Source organism: Pangasianodon hypophthalmus, chromosome 24, assembly GCF_027358585.1.
Source record: "Pangasianodon hypophthalmus isolate fPanHyp1 chromosome 24, fPanHyp1.pri, whole genome shotgun sequence".
Taxonomy (NCBI): Eukaryota; Metazoa; Chordata; class Actinopteri; order Siluriformes; family Pangasiidae; genus Pangasianodon; species Pangasianodon hypophthalmus.
The window spans coordinates 5428437-5445914 of NC_069733.1; the positions used below are offsets into that span (position 1 = coordinate 5428437).

At 38.5% G+C, this 17478-nt stretch overlaps 1 protein-coding gene across 5 annotated transcripts in view; it reads right to left on the bottom strand.

Moving 5' to 3' along the window:
• Positions 1–1091: 1091 nt before the first annotated feature.
• Positions 1092–17478, bottom strand: part of LOC113542328 (probable E3 ubiquitin-protein ligase HECTD4) — a 161291-nt gene continuing 144904 nt past the window's right edge. For 4 of the 5 annotated variants that reach the window (XM_026939767.3, XM_026939764.3, XM_026939765.3 and 1 more), the window contains exons 67-76: positions 16477–16667; positions 14978–15124; positions 14751–14870; positions 13557–13712; positions 13362–13465; positions 9380–9601; positions 7902–8068; positions 7502–7697; positions 7031–7253; positions 1092–6560 (exon numbers count right to left, since the gene is read on the bottom strand). In XM_026939767.3, the coding sequence (XP_026795568.1) occupies positions 6424–6560; positions 7031–7253; positions 7502–7697; positions 7902–8068; positions 9380–9601; positions 13362–13465; positions 13557–13712; positions 14751–14870; positions 14978–15124; positions 16477–16667 (1663 nt within the window). In that variant the 3' untranslated portion in view covers positions 1092–6423. Of the gene's footprint in view, positions 6561–7030; positions 7254–7501; positions 7698–7901; positions 8069–9379; positions 9602–13361; positions 13466–13539; positions 13713–14750; positions 14871–14977; positions 15125–16476; positions 16668–17478 lie in introns of those variants that run through there. The other variant, XM_026939766.3, reaches the window with a different exon arrangement.

Below are 17478 nucleotides of genomic sequence, written 5' to 3' on the forward strand. Positions count from 1 at the left end.
TAACACATCTTTTGTGATGTTTTCCAGGCTTGTACCACATCTTCTTTCAGTTGTTGTTTGTTTTGGGGGATTTCTCCTTCAGTCTCCTCTTCAGAAGGTGAAATCGATGCTCAGAACCTGATGGGTTCAGGTCTGGTGATTTACTTAGCCAGTCTAAAACCTTCCACTTTTTCCCCTGATGAAGTCCTTTGTTGCATTGGCAGTGTGTTTTGGCTCATTGTCTTGCTGCATGATGAAGTTCCTCCCAATTAGACTGGATTTCTCTGTAAATTGGCAGACAGAATGTTTCTGTAAACTTCTTAATTTATTCTGCTGCTGCCATGAGTTACATCATCAATAAAGATTAATGAGCCCATTCTAGAAGCTGATGAATGGTTCACATCTTGTGGTGTGGCCTCTATATTTCTGCTCTCAAAGTCTTCTTCCAGTGATGGATTGTGATACCTTCACCCCTGCCCTGTGGAGATTGTTGGAGGTGCCACTGACTGTTGTTTTTCAGTTTTTCTTCACAGCTTTCACAGTATTTGTCATCAACTGCTGTGATTTTCCTTGGCCGACCTGTTAGATGTCTGGTTGTTAGTACATCAGTGGTTTCTTTCTTTTTCAGGACATTCCATCTTGTTGGCTATGCCCGATGCTTGCGCAATGACTCTGATTGATTTTCATTTTTTTCTCAGCTTCAAAATAGTTTGCTTTTCCCCCTTAGACAGCTCTCTGGCCTTCATGTTACTTTATCCTTTTTAACAACAAATGTAGTTTTCACAGGTGAAACCCAGGGCTCAAAGCAAGAGTAGACATTCAGAGCTATGAACTGTTTAAATATTCAATCTAACAGGGCACACCTGGGCAACAAGAAACACCTGTCAGTCACATGTTCTGATATTTCTGATCACTTGAAAAATGGGTGGGATCAAACAAAAGGTGCTATGTTCTGAGTTATTATATATATATATATATATATATATATATATACACACACACACAGTCAGGTCTGGAAGTATTTGGACAATGACAGAGTGTGATTTTGCCTTTTGTGATTTTGCCTTTATAAACCACAACAACGGATTTGAAATAAAACAATCAAGATGTGATCGAAGTGTAGACTTTCAGCTTTATTTTAAGAGGTTCCACAAAAATATGGCATTTAGGAATTACAGCCATTTTCAACAAAGTACTTCCATTTTCAGGGGCTCAAAGGTATTTGGACAAAGTGACATAATTGTAAATATAACCATAATTTTAATACTTGGATGAAAATCCTTTGCAGTCAATGACTGCCTGAAGTCTGGTGCCCATGTTCTCAAAACTCAAATTCTGAGTTTCCTCCCTGGAGATGCTTTGCCAGGCCTTCACTGCAGCCACCTTCAGTTGATGCTTGTTTGTGGGTCTTTGTGCCTTCAGTCTTGTCTTCAGTAAGTGAAAAGCATGCTCTACTGGGTTGAGATCAGGCAACTGACTTGGCCATTGAAGAATATTCCATTTCTTTGCCTTCAAAAAGTCTTGAGTTGTTTTCGCAGTATGTTTAGGGTCATTATCCACCTGCACTGTAAAGTGGCGTCCTATCAGTTTTGTAGCATTTGGCTGAATGTGAGCAGAGAGTATAGTCCTATACACCTCAGAATTCATCTTGCTACTTCAGTCATCAATAAACACCAGTGAGCTCGTTCCATTGGCAGCCATACATGCCCATGCCATAACACTGCCTCCACCACGTTTGACACATGATATGGTATGCTTTGGATCATAAGCTGTTCCTTTCTTTTGCCATACTTTTCTCTTCCCATCATTCTGGTACAAGTTAATCTTGGTTTCATCAGTCCAAAGAATCTTATTCCAGAACATGGGAGGCTTTTTTAGATGTTTTCTGGCAAAGTCTAATCTGGCTTTGCTGTTCTTGAATGTTACCAGTGGTTTGCACCTTGTTGTAAACCCTCTGTATTTACATTCATGAAGGCGTCTCTTGATTGTAGATTTTGACAATGATACGCCTACCTTCTCCAGAGTATAGTTGACTTCTATTGATGTTGTGAAGGGGTTTTTCTTCACCAAGAAAAGAATTCTGTTTACTTTAGTTGTCTTCCGTGGTCTTCCAGGCCTTTCGATGTTGTTGAGCTCACAGGTGCTTTCTTTCTTTTTAAGAATGTACCCTTTTTAAGACTGTACCCTGTTGATCTGGCCACATCAAAGGTTTTTGCTATCTCTCATAGATTTATGTTGTTGTTTCAGCCTATGATGGCCTCCTTCACTTGCATTGAGATCTCCTTGGACTTCATATTGGTAGCTCCAGTTGAACAGCTGCCAAATGCCAACTCAATACCTGATATCAACTCCAGACCTTTTATCTGCTTCATTTGTCTCGAAGTAACGAGGGAATGGACCGCACCTGGTCAGTCAACCTCTTGTCAAGTTGTCAACTGAAGGTGGCTGCAGTGAAGGCCTGGCAAAGCATCTCCAGGGAGGAAACTCAGAATTTGAGTTTTGAGAACATGGGCACCAGACTTCAGGCAGTCATTGACTGCAAAGGATTTTCATCCAAGTATTAAAATTATGGTTATATTTACAATTATGTCACTTTGTCCAAATACCTTTGAGCCCCTGAAAATGGAAGTACTTTGTTGAAAATGGCTGTAATTCCTAAATGCCATATTTTTGTGGAACCTCTTAAAATAAAGCTGAAAGTCTACACTTCGATCACATCTTGATTGTTTTATTTCAAATCCATTGTGGTGGTGTATAAAGGCAAAATCACAAAAACTCCTTCATTGTCCAAATACTTCCAGACCTGACTGTATATTCATGATTGGGCCCAAAGTGCCAAGAAAACGTTTCCCCACGCCATTACACAACCTCAACCAGCCTGGACTGTTGACACAAGGCAGGTCAGGTCCATGGATTGATGATGTTGGTGCCAAATTCTGTTCAGTGGATTTTTTGATTTTGTAATAAGTTTGGCAACAGTGTTGTGTGTGATGTGCTTGCCATGTTTCCTGTTAAAGTACATCGCAACCTTGTGACAGCTTCCCGATCCAACCATGAGAATGTTCTTCTTCTTTTGTCAAAAGCATTCTTAAAGGCTATCTGGAAAAAAAACCCTATAATATAAACTAAGTATTTTGGGAAGACATTTTGCTAAAAACTGTTAATTTCCCCTATGTATGGAGACTTTTGGGACACCCTGTATGTACAGTATATGATACACACACACACACACACACACACACACACACTCCATTCTTCTGAGAAAGCTTTCTACAAGATTCTGTGGGAATTTGTGCCCTTTTAGACAAAAACATTTGTGAGGTCAGGTACTGATAGTGGACAAGAAGGCCTGGCTAAAATATCTTTGTATGCTGTAGCATTAATATTACCCTTCACTGAAAATAAGGGGCCCAAACCCAAACCCCAGACCATTATCCCTCCTCCACCAAAATTTACAATGCATTCCAGTAGGTAGTGTTCTCCTGGCATTTGCTAAACCTAGATTCATCTGGCAGACTGGCAGATAGTGAAGCTTTCATTTCTTCAGTTTGCTATGAATGAAATGTTTTTCCTTGTTTTACTATTTTTAGTATTAATGGGTGCCAGTGGTCTGAATCAGTAGTTTCATGTTTTTTTGTAGTTTCATGTTCTATTTGACAAAGTTGAATGGAATAATAATAATAATAATAATAATAATAATAACTGTTAATTATTATTCTTGAATAATTCTTGAATGTTACCAGTGGTTTGCACCTTGTTGTAAACCCTCTGTATTTACATTCATGAAGGCGTCTCTTGATTGTAGATTTTGACAATGATACGCCTACCTTCTCCAGAGTATTCTTGACTTCTATTGATGTTGTGAAGGGGTTTTTCTTCACCAAGAAAAGAATTCTGCGATCATCCACTTTAGTTGTCTTCCGTGGTCTTCCAGGCCTTTCGATGTTGTTGAGCTCACAGGTGCTTTCTTTCTTTTTAAGAATGTACCCTTTTTAAGACTGTACCCTGTTGATCTGGCCACACCAAAGGTTTTTGCTATCTCTCATAGATTTATGTTGTTGTTTCAGCCTATGATGGCCTCCTTCACTTGCATTGAGATCTCCTTGGACTTCATATTGGTAGCTCCAGTTGAACAGCTGCCAAATGCCAACTCAATACCTGATATCAACTCCAGACCTTTTATCTGCTTCATTTGTCTCGAAGTAACAAGGGAATGGACCGCACCTGGTCAATTAACTTATTGTCAAGTTGTCAACTGAAGGTGGCTGCAGTGAAGGCCTGGCAAAGCATCTCCAGGGAGGAAACTCAGAATTTGAGTTTTGAGAACATGGGCACCAGACTTCAGGCTGTCATTGACTGCAAAGGATTTTCATCCAAGTATTAAAATTATGGTTATATTTACAATTATGTCACTTTGTCCAAATACCTTTGAGCCCCTGAAAATGAAAGTACTTTGCTTAAAATGGAAATTATTCCTACTGGAATAATGATTATTATTATTATCACCATCATTATGTTGAATGATGAGCAGAATACAAATACATTCAAACCAACATCTGCATACAAACAGTACACATCAATATACATCAATACATTTTTATTTATATTCTGTGACAGAAATTATGAAATCAATATCACTTAACTGGAATTCACACATCTGCATTCTATTATATTCCAGATGTGTAAATGTAAGAAAGAAAAGTTAATGCAACCATAAATAATTGTAATAAATATCAAGTTAATGTACAGCACAGATCTTTTGTTTACCCTCTTTCTGTGGATACCCTCTGACAAACATTAATATTCTTCTTCTGAAAGGTAAAGAGAAATGCGGATGGAGTATCCTTAATAGCAGCAATCGCACCAAAATGTACTGCATAAACAGAGTCTAAACTCTATTTTGAACATTCTGGGGGAGGTCTTCGGTAGCATTCTCCAAGAGGCATCAATGTTACAATGGCTCCATTGAAGACGCACAATAAAACACTGCAAACACAAGCATTAGAAGGAACAGCAAACTCCATCTTGATTATAATTAAGTAACGGGTTCCTAACTATTTCTAGCTTTAAAATGATTCAAAAGACAAAGAAATGTTCCTTGTTCAAACTAATGTTTTTTTTGTTTTTTTTCCCCTATATACTTTATGCAGAACAAATAAATGTAAAAAATATAGTAATGAAAAAATAAACAAAGCAAATTATAAAATAATAATAATAATAATAATAATAATAGTAATAATAATAAAGACTGAATTCTTGTGCAAATCCAGCATATAAACAACAAAAATCCTAAGTCAACGAAAGCTCAGTAATGTTGTATAATAAATGGTACCATGCAGAGCTCTTCCTACCAGAATGGGGGCTGAGAAGCATAATCTCATTTAAGCAGCATTTAAGGGGAGAGATGCTAACATCACCCCTCAGAGCCAAAAATTAATGGTGGACAGGAATAATGCAATGACAACAGATACAGAGTACATGCAATATTTCACAATAAAGAGACATTTGTTAGAAGTCAATTTAAACATTCCATTGTGGTAACCACCCAAATATTAATAAATTTACTCAATCTTGACATTGTACATAAATAAAATTTCTTTGAATTCACAATTCCCCAATATGCATATATAACTCCTCAAATGTTCTCTGGTAGCAGCCTCTTGCTGCTACTGTCTTGTATTCATGGGAAAGTTTTAGTTGTAGGGGGCAGCTGTTGTAGTGTTTTGATACAAATGCTAAAAGTCATTCTTATTTATGAATTTTTTTAATAATCCAAGAAAGCAGGAAATTTTCATCCATTTGCTTTAATATTCTTCTACATATTTATGTGAACACCTTGGCTGTCATAGGTGTGGTAAGGGGGGAGACTGCCAGGGCTGCAGCCCCCCTAAGTCCCTATGCTGTGCCCAAAAAAAAAAAAAAAAAAAAAAAAAAAGTGGCCAGCCCCCATCCATCCCTATTCTTCCCACCACCACCACTTAAAGCATCTTACTGCACATCTGTTTGTTTTTAAAGACAGCAGTTATAATGGCACACAAGAAATGATAGACAACATTATATTTATAAATGCAATAAAAAGAGCATTTAAAATCAATGGCAGCAATAAAGTGCAGGGAAGTAAACAATAGGAAACCATGAGAAAATAAAAGTGCAGTATTCTTCTCCATATTATCTAACGATGCATTACTACCATCAGATACAACATGTAGGTTCCTCTAAGGACCACCCAAAAATGTAATTCAACTCAATGCAGTCCAGAAAACAAAACAATGGTCTTTTTGAAGGCAAGATGGGCAGAAGTTTCAACAATCAAGCTAAAATAAACGGGAGTACTCAAGGAGTCCACATTTCCAGCAATATCAGTCTTTCTGAAAATTTCTGGGTGGGAGTGAACATGAATGTATGGTATTTTTGTGCAAGTGTGTATTTGTGTTTTGGAATCCTTTAGCCACTCAGAGGGTCCTCACGATAGTGTATAGCATAACGTAACTTTTCCAGCATCACATCAAGAGAGGAATACTGGGGCAGCTTCACCATAAACATGCAGGTCTCTACTCTAATGTAACGGTAGTCAGGTGAACCTAAAACACAAAAAACACAGACTAGATATACATAGATGCATATGTAAAATAAATCAAACCTTTCTCTTTTAATAATGATCTGAACAGTGAAACATGCTGGGAACAGAGCACTAGCTCTTCCTAAGCATATAAGACGAAGAAGGTGATGTGGTTGCTGGGGTCTCACTTATTTTGCATTGTGCATATGCATAGTTTTGTGTGTAAACCTTGTATACACGTTTCTATTCATAGAATGTGATTCATGAAGTTATTCGTTTATGTGAGGATGTGTATTACTGTATTTAGAACTATTTCTGAACATGCATATGCAGAAACCCCTAGTGTTAGAAGCTAGCCAAGCAGACTAGCCTAATATCAGAACTGCTTGAGAAGTACACTTACTGTAAAACAAATGGGCATATTACAATTAGGCTAACACAAAAAAACATGACATTCAGAAATAAACATAGAAAGCTGTATATCGTACATACCCACCGCGCCATCTGGCGGGGCAATTTTCATGGGATAAGGAGGCACATGAGCAGTGTCTGGCCCACCATCCTTGCAGGGGCAAGTGAAGGGTATCCGCTCCTGATTGCAAGCAAACTTAATGAACTTACAGAGCTCTTCCTGTGTAAACATCTCCAGTGCTGTCCAGAAGAACTCAATGTGCTGGTCGGTCTCCATCAGGCCCACTTGATACATTGTATGAGCCTGAATTGTGTTAAAGTAGTAGTGATGAAAAAGGAGTTTAGAAAGTGTTTTTTGTCTGCAGACAGCGGGTTTGATATATTAGCTGTTTGTTGCAGTAGCGATATATACTTTGAAAATTTGTAGGAAATAATTCAAGCCAAAATGCCAATTCCAAAGTAAAAGCGGAAGTTATACTATTTCCATTTGTAAGAAAAAGAGACAAGCAAGCAGGTTAAATTAGGTGTAAGCAAACTAGGAAATAATATTACCTTAAGGAATTCCAGGTTGATGTAGGGGAGGCCACAGGTACGCAGTTCCATCTCTAAGGGGCTGAGCATGGTGAGAAGTTGCAGAGGGATAATGGAGCCCAAGCCTGCACGAACAGCACTCATACGCTCCTCATTTTGTAGTTCCCGCAGACGCAAGGCACGTACTGCCTGAGCATACAAGTCTTTGTTCTCCCAACTGGAAATACAAAGAAGTGTTAGAGCATAAAAAGTTAAACAAACTAATTCAGAAAGATTTGATAAAGCAAGCAGAGTACAGTCAGGTAAAAAAAAAAAAGTCAGCTTACCAGTAGCTGAAATGCAATAAGCATCTACACAATCCACCTACTCAAACACTATACATTTCTTCCCACTCTTTTACCTAATGTCCTTTGAACCCTACCTGACGGCAAGGTTATGCCCACCCTGGCACAGTTCCACCTCCTCGCCTGTCATGGTAACATAGGTGAAGGTACAGCATGGCCGGCTGGGCGAGTCAGGGCTTTCACCTGAGTGGCTCTGTGATGAGATTTCTATGCATAGCGCTTCCAACTCAGCCTTATCAGTCACCTAATGAAAGCAAAGTGAAACAGCTATAGCAAGGTGACATGAGTAAGGCACAATTAGATGAATGTTAATGTACTGTGACTTACTCTTTTTATGCTGAGTTTTTTTAAAAGGACAAAGAGACACATGCCAATATAAGTACAAGTCAACACAGTTCTGAGAAATGGTGATAATATTGGCAGGAGTGCTTGCAATATTGAGGATACACAATGTTGTTTTCAAACTGCTGATCTCCTGGAGACTATTTTCTCTAGAGTTTAGATGGAATGGTGCAAAAAACAAAAAACACTGAGTGAGCGACAGTTCTGTGGGTGGAAAGGCCTTGTTGATAGGAGAGTTTTTTTCGCACCCTCTGTGTAAACTCTAGAGACTGTTGTGTGTGTGAAAATTTCCAGGAGATAAGCAGTTTCTGAAATATTCAAACCAGCCCATCTGGCACCAACAACCATGTCATGGTTAAGGCCAAGTTCAACAATATAATCTGGATTTAAAAACTAGTAATAGCATTCCCACTGTTCAAGGACAATATTGGAAAAACATCTTTTTCATCATCCCGACAGCAGGGCTGGCTCTTGGGATGGGTTATACTGATTTAAGCAGTTTGGCAGTAGATCCCATGGCTAAATGCCTGCGTCAATTTCTCCATCACATAACAGGAGCTGGTTGTGGAGCTGATGGAGTTTGATTGTCTTGATTATTTAATCTTAAATATCTGTGCCTAGTTTCCATACCAAGATGAACTACTGAGCATGAGACACAGTGAGCTGCGAACAAAGTCAGGTGGGGCAACACTAAAATACAACAAAAACAAATGCTGTCTCACATTTTCCATGAATTCATCTTATACCATCCTAGTACATTTACTGGGCAGTAGGTAGGGTGTAGTGCGCCATTATTTTATGTTCTATGCACAGAGTAAACAAACATGGTGAATGAGAATATTTTGGGATTCTGCCCAAGTTAAAGGTTATAACTTGGATTACAGGTTTTAAAAAAAAAAAGTGGGTAAATCAAAAAATATGAAACTAAAATGCTAAATTGAATAACAGAATTGTGACATTGCCCTGTAAATATGATAGAAAAATAAAGAACTTTTTAAAACAAAATAACTTGGTCATCCAGCTGTACATGTTCCAGCTTGGCAAATATATGACCTGGGAAAGAAGGGGTAATCGAATTCAGTACTGTAATTAGTCAAGGTCAAGGTATTGCTCACAATAACTAGTTTTGACATATGTTTTATCTTTTGCCACTCAACTTAGTTGTTTAATCAGTTCTCAGTATTTTGACTTTTTCTTAGTGAACTTGTCTTACATTATCAAACTTCTTGGCGTAGTTGTAAGTGAGAAAATCAGCTTCCTGTAGATCTGTTTCTGGGTCTGGAATATCACCAACTAGACCTTTCCAGAAGGAACCCTGCAAATCCAGAGGTAAAGGCACATCTGCACGGATGGCGATTCCCAGCAGCTGACCGAAGAAGTGCAGCAGCTGTTCTTCGGCGTAAGTGATGGGGCAAGATGTCAGGATGTACTTCCCCTAGACAAATACACATTACTGCATTAGTATTATTCTGAAAAGGGCAGAAGTGTTGCAATAATTCAGCATTTTGTCTCTCAGATAAAATCAGAGAAGCGCATGTTCTGAACTGCAATAATTGTAAAACCTGAAGAAGAAATTAACTGCCTGCATTTCTCAACATCATATCATATAGGCAAAAGCATTTAAAAATCAACATGATGAAATGTCAGCCTCTGAGCTGACAAATTGAGCTACAAGGATAAACACAATGACCTTGATTTACTAGGATCTCAAATAATGAGCAACAACTTGCATCTGCAAGTAGGCCTGGGCAAAAGGGTGATGTAATCGGATATCAGTGATGATTCAACTATGACCTGATGCCAATGTTTGACAGGTGATAAAAACAGCTAACATCACAGTATGGTTACAAAGCACTGTAATATTAATGCAAAACAGAATAGTACTTACTGTATGCTACTCATAGGATAAGTGTGAATGAAATCCTTTTCACTGTCTCTATTTAAAATGCTTTTGGTACTGGTGTTGTGAAAATGCAGTGGATATAATAATATGAAACCAGCTTTGCCACAGTTACATTGTCATTTTAAGAAATGTTTTGATCATTCCGAGATGTTGAACCATAATTTTGATAAACCTTCATTACAGCATTTGCACTTTTCTATGGGTTTTCTTAAGTGCATACTTTTATACAAGAAAACCCTTAGTATGTCAGGGCTATGAGTAAGTAGTACAGTGGCAGCATAGCACAGCTAGCAAAATAACAGCAAGTCTACAAACCAGCAAATGAAATTAAAGCACCAGAATCAGATGCCTGCCTATATTTTATTTTATTTTTTATTTTATGTTTTTTCCAAAAGTGGCTTCCAAAGTTTTTTTTTTTTTCATTTCTGTGAATGTTTCCACTACTGGCAGTTTTTTTTTTTTTTTTTTTAATTTAATATAGTGCCACTGAGAATGCTAGAGTACCAACCAACTAAAACCCTAGAGTTTTAGCAACAGGTATTTAGTTTGATGGTATTCTTAGTCTTTGACCTAGTAATACCATGAGGATATATATTTGATAGAGACTGGAAAGCACTTCACCCTGGAAAAGGTTAAATTTTAAATGTAAATGTTACAGCAACAACGGGTTAAGTAGTTTTTTTTTATTATCAGTATTATTATTTGTAAAATCTTGTCGATTTTAACTAGAGTTGGGTAGAGTTGGGTATCTCACGGAAGCAAGCTTTGGAGTAGATGTTTGTGACTAGAATTTTTTGTTTAAAAAGTTTAAACAGTTTTTAACACTTTTTGACAGAATATATTATTATTATTATTATTATTATTATTATTTTATGCTTTGTTATATGTTTGTCTATCAGTTAAGTGAGAAGACGTGGCTAGCAGGCCAACAAAAACCTGTAACACAACTTCATCTGCTCTAAGGCCTAGTGCCCCCGGCTCATCCCTGGATCAGCGTGGTGAGCCAACCTCAGCCGACACGACTGCAGCACTAGCCAGTCAGATGGGAGTTTGCTTGCATCGCTGTGTGAAGATATCGGAGATATTATTATAGTAAGAGAAGCATACTAGAAAAGGATATGGCGGGGTTTAGAGCTGACATTAATGCGGTAAGGACTGAACTACAATCCTATCAGAGCTTGGTTGCTACGCGAAGGACCAAACCATCCTTGACACCCCCATAACAACCAAAGAAATAATTCAGGCAATAAGTTCCATGCAGAGTGGGAAGGTGCCCAGTCCAGACAGATTCCCTACAGAGTTTTACAAATTATTCTGTGCTTACTGTTACTGAAGTTACCTCCCACTATGACTCAGGCAACTATATCAGTCCTACTGAAGAAAGACAAGGATGCCCTGGACTGTGGATCCTACCGACCTATCAGCCTCTTGTGACATGAATACAAAATCCTCACTAAGCTGTTGTTGTGTCACCTTGGAACGATGAGGCAGTCATTATATAATATGTGGCGATTGTTCAATATACTCTACTCCTCCCATTCAACTGGTCAGCCAGAGGTCGTAACTGCTCTCGATACAGAGAAAGCTTTTGACCGGGTTGAGTGGAATCATTTGTTCTTGGTACTGGATAAACTGGGTTTGGCCTATCTTTCACTTTATGGATTAAAATATTGTATACCTCGCCAACAGCTTCAGTACACACAAACACTATCAGATCCAATTATTTTGCACTATAAAGAGGGACTCAACGGGGGTGCTACCTTTCACAGTTTTTATTCAATCTAGCCATCGAACCACTTGCAGTAGCCCTGAGAATGCATCAGAGCATTGCAGTGGGTTTTAATATATCTGTCCTGTTCCCTTAAAATATGGTTTCTATTCCGGAAACATTTTTGCTTCAACTAGGTAAACATCTTTCTCCTGTTAGTGGACAACCATCTGTTTCCTCCATCCAAAATTGACACTGCTTTCAAAACATGGGAACCATAGGAATGGTTTGGTATTCTTTGTCGAAAGTACATTCGCTTCATTTGAAACACTGCAAAAAGATCACAGTATCCCGAAAAACCATTTTTTCAGATATCTACAGGTGCGTAGTTTTGCTAAGAAACACTTCCCATTTCCCTCCTTACCACCTAAAAATGCGATGGATGCTAGACCAGAATTTGACCTTTATGGGAAAGGGAGGGTGTCTAAAATCTATAAAACAAAATATAAGCCCCCTCATTGGATTTTGCTAAACTGGCATGGGAGGAGGATTTGGATGTTATACTATCTGAAAAGATACATACCACCATACATACCATATACGTAAGTATACATACCATCATTTTTTGCAGAAGACATGGTCTCATCCAATTCAAAGTCATACACTGCACTACTCAAATGAGAAATTAGCCCAAATATACCCTGGCACCAACCCAGAGTGTCTGGGATGTCGCCACAGTCCAGCTACATTAGGTCACGTTTTGGTTGTGCAATTCACTAGGTAACTTCTGGGTGAGGATTTTTGAAGCAATCTCCTACATTTGTGGTAGGACATTAGCCTGCTAATTGCTGTCTTTGGGGTGTCTCCGTCAGAGCAACTTACTGTTCCCTAGGCAAACGCTATAGCATTTGTCACACTGCTGGCGTTAAGGAAGTACTCTACATGATTCCACTAGAGAAGTTGAGGTATAATTGGAATAGCTCCCAGGACAGATATATTAAAACCCACTTTACAGAATTTGTCAAAAGCATACCTCTCATTTGATATCATTTTCTCTTACACACTTACATACACATGAGATAGCCAGCTGGATTCAATGATTAATAATGTTTTACAATGTTCCTATTCTAAACACTGCTGAACAATGTACATGTCAGTAATTGTCCGCAACCATGTAATAAGCATTCTCTTTATTGTATTTAAATTTTTAAAATTTATTTATTTATTCCACTGAGGCCTTGGGATGGGGGGGACTATATACACTGCCAGTGTTTTTGTTTTGTTATGTAAACTGAAAACCTATAAAGAAAGTGTTTTTTTTTAAATTGACTTTAACCTCTAATATATATGCTTTGGGAAGTAATTACTAATTACTTCAAATATTTAAATTAGAAGTTTGAATTGCCTATAATTGGAGGACCTTAAAAACCTTTAAAACTGCAAGAGGATGAACTTAAGGAGTCATATATCACTGCCTGTTTTAACCCTTAAAAGATTGTAACCCTTGCTCAAGTAATAAAAAACACAACAGCCTTTTTATTTCCCTCACACAATGTATATGGCAGGATATTGAGGACTACATACCTTGCTGCGATTACTGGCAGAACTGGGACATGGCAGAAGCAAAGACAGGATGCTGCTTTGCAGCTCCTTGCAGACTTGCCACAGGAAGTGGCGAAATGAACCACCTATGGAAATATACAAGCTTTTAATATAAATATTGATTTGAATTATGTGAATGAGGGGTGCATGAGTACTGTACTGTGTTTGAATTCTGACTAGTGCCATGAACTTCCTCTCCAGTAAAGCGGATGTTGAAGGCATAGGTGGGGTCTCCTCCACTAGCTAGTTTCACACATAGTTGAGATGAGGGAACGTTAGACAGCTGCCGAGCTGCCTGACAGAAGTAGGTGTTCTCTGAGGAGTGGATCTCACCTGGACACAAACATGCATATTAAAAGACAATACAAAAATGTGACCATGGGGCAGTGCTAGTGTCATCTGGAGCCCTGCAAGCCTGTCCTGAGTGACTGTTGAGCCAATTATCCCTAATACGACATAAGAAATGGACAATGAATTATTATACGGATGCCATTTATACATATTCATTTCCATCTAGAAGGTCTGCAGGAAGACATCCAATTTGTGGTCAAATTTGATGGTTTTGCAAGCGCTCTATATCTAGTTTGTGCTCTTGATGGAGATGTGAAGCAGGCCTTTATGAAATTTAAAATTTGTTGAATGGCTGATATCAAGGTTCCTGAAGACAGAAACACCCACTGCAGAGCAACCTTACTGATGCGAGGAGAAACACACACACAAACTTTTCGGTTTGATAAGATTTTTTTCTTGATAACTCGATGCCAACTCCGTTGACAGGAATGCCTCCACCACGACCAAGTCTAGTCCTACTTGTTTACTAATACTTTATGCCTCAAATACCCTTAAAATATACTTCAAACAGGAAGGACGCTACTTAAGAAAAACTTTCAGACATTTGACCTTACTGTGACTTTGATCCTGTTTGGATCACACTAACGACAATCTCAGAGGGACGGGCGAGGGCACAGACAACATGAAAACATAATGCCTCCGCCACCTAGTGTTTAGTGTAAGGCTCACCTACGCAGAGGCGTAAAAAAAAAAAAAATCACTGTCAGTGTGAAGGCAGGATAACTGTGTGATACGCAGTGAGTGAGAATTAGCCCTGAAGAATGTCACTGAGTAAAGACGGCAAGCATTCTGATGCACCAGATAGGGGGGGGGAAATTGGGCTTTGCTAAAAACATTCAAGTCTTAAGCTGCGGAAGCTCACACCTAACACCATGATGTGAACATTCTGTCTTGCTGTGGGCTGTAGGGTTTTTAGGACATTGAGCAGGGCTCCTAACTAGTGGTGTTTTGATTGCATCCTGTCTCCTTTTAAAGTTGCTTCGAATAAAAAAAAAATGTGAAAGTAAATGGTCTGCATACCTCCCACTATCTCTAGAGGATCCAGTGTGATCTCAGGGGCAGCATGGTCAACAGTACGCTGCACTGTTGCATTCAGCACCTTGTTCATAATGGCTACTTTAGTGTCATAAAAAATAAGTCCTGAAAGAGATATAAAATAGAACAAACAAAAGAAATGTGAGGACGGATTTCCCTTTAAAAGAAAGTGACTTTGTACCTTAGTTCGTTGAACATATGTAGCAGCAGACCTTTAGCCTCACGCAGCAGGGCAGCAATACTGTTCTGATAGGTATGTGTCTGCCTTAGCTCCACAAGTGGCAGAAAGAAACCCTCCAGGGTATTATTAAGAGACTGCAGTAGGGCAAAGCGCAGACGCAAACTCTCAACAGGTACACCTATAGAGTAAAGTTCATATTAGTCCAAAACAAAAACTTGTTTCACTGAAATTCAACCCTAATGCATAAATAATCAACACTTTAATAAAAATGTATCTAACCCAAAATATTGTGAAATGTTCCTATGAATAATTCCTATGAATGTATTAGTCCTAGGGAGGGTGATCTGGCAAAATACTATATCATGTTTTTTTCAGGCTGGTTCATGATCCACGAAAATATCACAAGTTACTAACTAATTTCCCTATTGATGAAAAAATAGCTCTATAAGGAAACATAACCTCAAAGAAAAAGTCTAACAGACACTTTGGCCAAAGTAAGTTTTCAAACAAATTTTTAATAATGTGCAGTTTATTAAGCATGGAAAGCATATTTAAAAAAGTTAAATCAAAAGTACTTCGAAACAAATTGGTGTTTTTTCGGCATGCCAATCATGGTCTTGCATTGGCACATGTAAAATCCAGCAGTTCCATATAACCAATGTTGAATTTTTAGGCACTAACTCCCAGAGCTGTCAAGTTGCTGTCAAGTTTTTTTTTTTTTTTTTTGCCTTTGTTGCGGTCTCACAGCCGTGAATGCAAATCTCACTTTTTTTTAAATTTTTTTTTTAACCAACAAAAGATGTTTGTTTCAAAATACTTCCACACTGCAGAGCGTCATCACAGCCACAACAGGCTCAGTGACCTATTTAGTTCCACTGGTCAATTTTGGAAAGGAATGATCAGTTTGACTGCATAGAGAAGTCAAAACCAGAGTAATATTATGCATTTTGTATAGTCAGTATACGTGATGTAAAGATCAAGGGGTGTTTGCAAAGGGAAAGTATGATGACTGACACTTGCTGCATTGCTGAAATCTAAATTAAACTGTGACAGCCAGTGGTGCAATTTGGTAATAACTCCATAAATGCTCAAGAGTGGAAAGCAAGCTCCACAACTGCAGGATACAGAGCGCGGCACTCAGGAGAAATTCGCATACAAAGGTACAATACAAAAAACTGCTATGTTGCTTTAAAAACAAACAAACAAAAGAACAAAAAACAAACAAACAAACAAACAAAAAAAAAACAACAAGGAACTGCCTACTCCTGACTATTATTTGTTTGTTTGTGTGTCTGTCAGGGAGAACGCTAGTTGGGACAGTGCAGGAAGTTTCATTCATAAAAACTTGGGGTGCCATGTCTGAGTACTTTTAGCGCAACTGACAGAAATGTTTTTAGTATCAATGTACTACACATATGAGCTCACTGTAAAAGCAGATTGTGGAGACATTTTAATCATTCACATAAACTAAGCATACACTCCTACATTCGTCCTACACTCACACTGTACTAAATGAACAGAAAGTCTTACTTAGCAGGCATGAAATTCGTGGGTCTGCTGTATCTGCGGGGTCCAGGTATACTTCGTGGGGGTGGAGGCGAGCAGGTGTTATAGCCAGGTGGCGACAGAGGCGATTAACATACTGGACTAGAGCAAAATCCATCTCCAAGGTCCACTTTCTGCTAGTCTTCTGGGCTTGCCGAGTATCAATGCATGAACATCTACAGAAGACAACAACAGAAAAGTTTAGGGTTTAAAGTCATGGGAAAAAGAAAGTACACCCATCCTTCAATTCCTTGTTTTTACTCATCAGGGCCTAAATAACAATTGTGTGGTCCTCACAAATAAATAAAAACAAACAAATAACCTCAGGTGACAACAAAAAACACAACAGATTTCAATATTTAGTCATTTTTTCCAACATTTAGAAACCTGGTGGGGAAAAAATAAGTACAGCCTATAATTCAGCAACATGTAGAACAACCTTTAGCAACAATAAATTGAAGTAAATGTTTTCTATAGGAGTTTATCTGTGTCTCACATCGGTTTGGCCCACTTATCTTTACAACACTGATCACTGTCCTATTGCATGACCCAATTTTAGCCCAGCTTAAGTTGCTGGATAGATGGTCTCAAGAATATTCTGGTATAAAGTGGAGTTCATCATTGTCTCAGTGACTGCAAGTTTCCCAGGTCCCTGTGGCTGCAAAACAAGCCAAAATCATCACCCTCCCACCACCCTTGACAGTTGGTATGAGGTGTTTGTGGTAATATGCTGTGATTGGTTTTCACCAAACATGTCGCTGTGCATGATGACCAAACATCTCCACCTTGATCTCATCAGTCCAAAGGATATTGTTCCAGAACTTTTGTAGTTTGTTCAGATACAATTTTGCAAACCTAAGTCATGCTGCCATTTTTCTTTTGAAGAGATGGAGCTTTTTCCTAGCCACCCTTCCATGAAAGATGGTTCCCTTCCTAAACATACTTGTTCAGATATCTTCTGATTGTGTGGTCATGAACATGAACTTG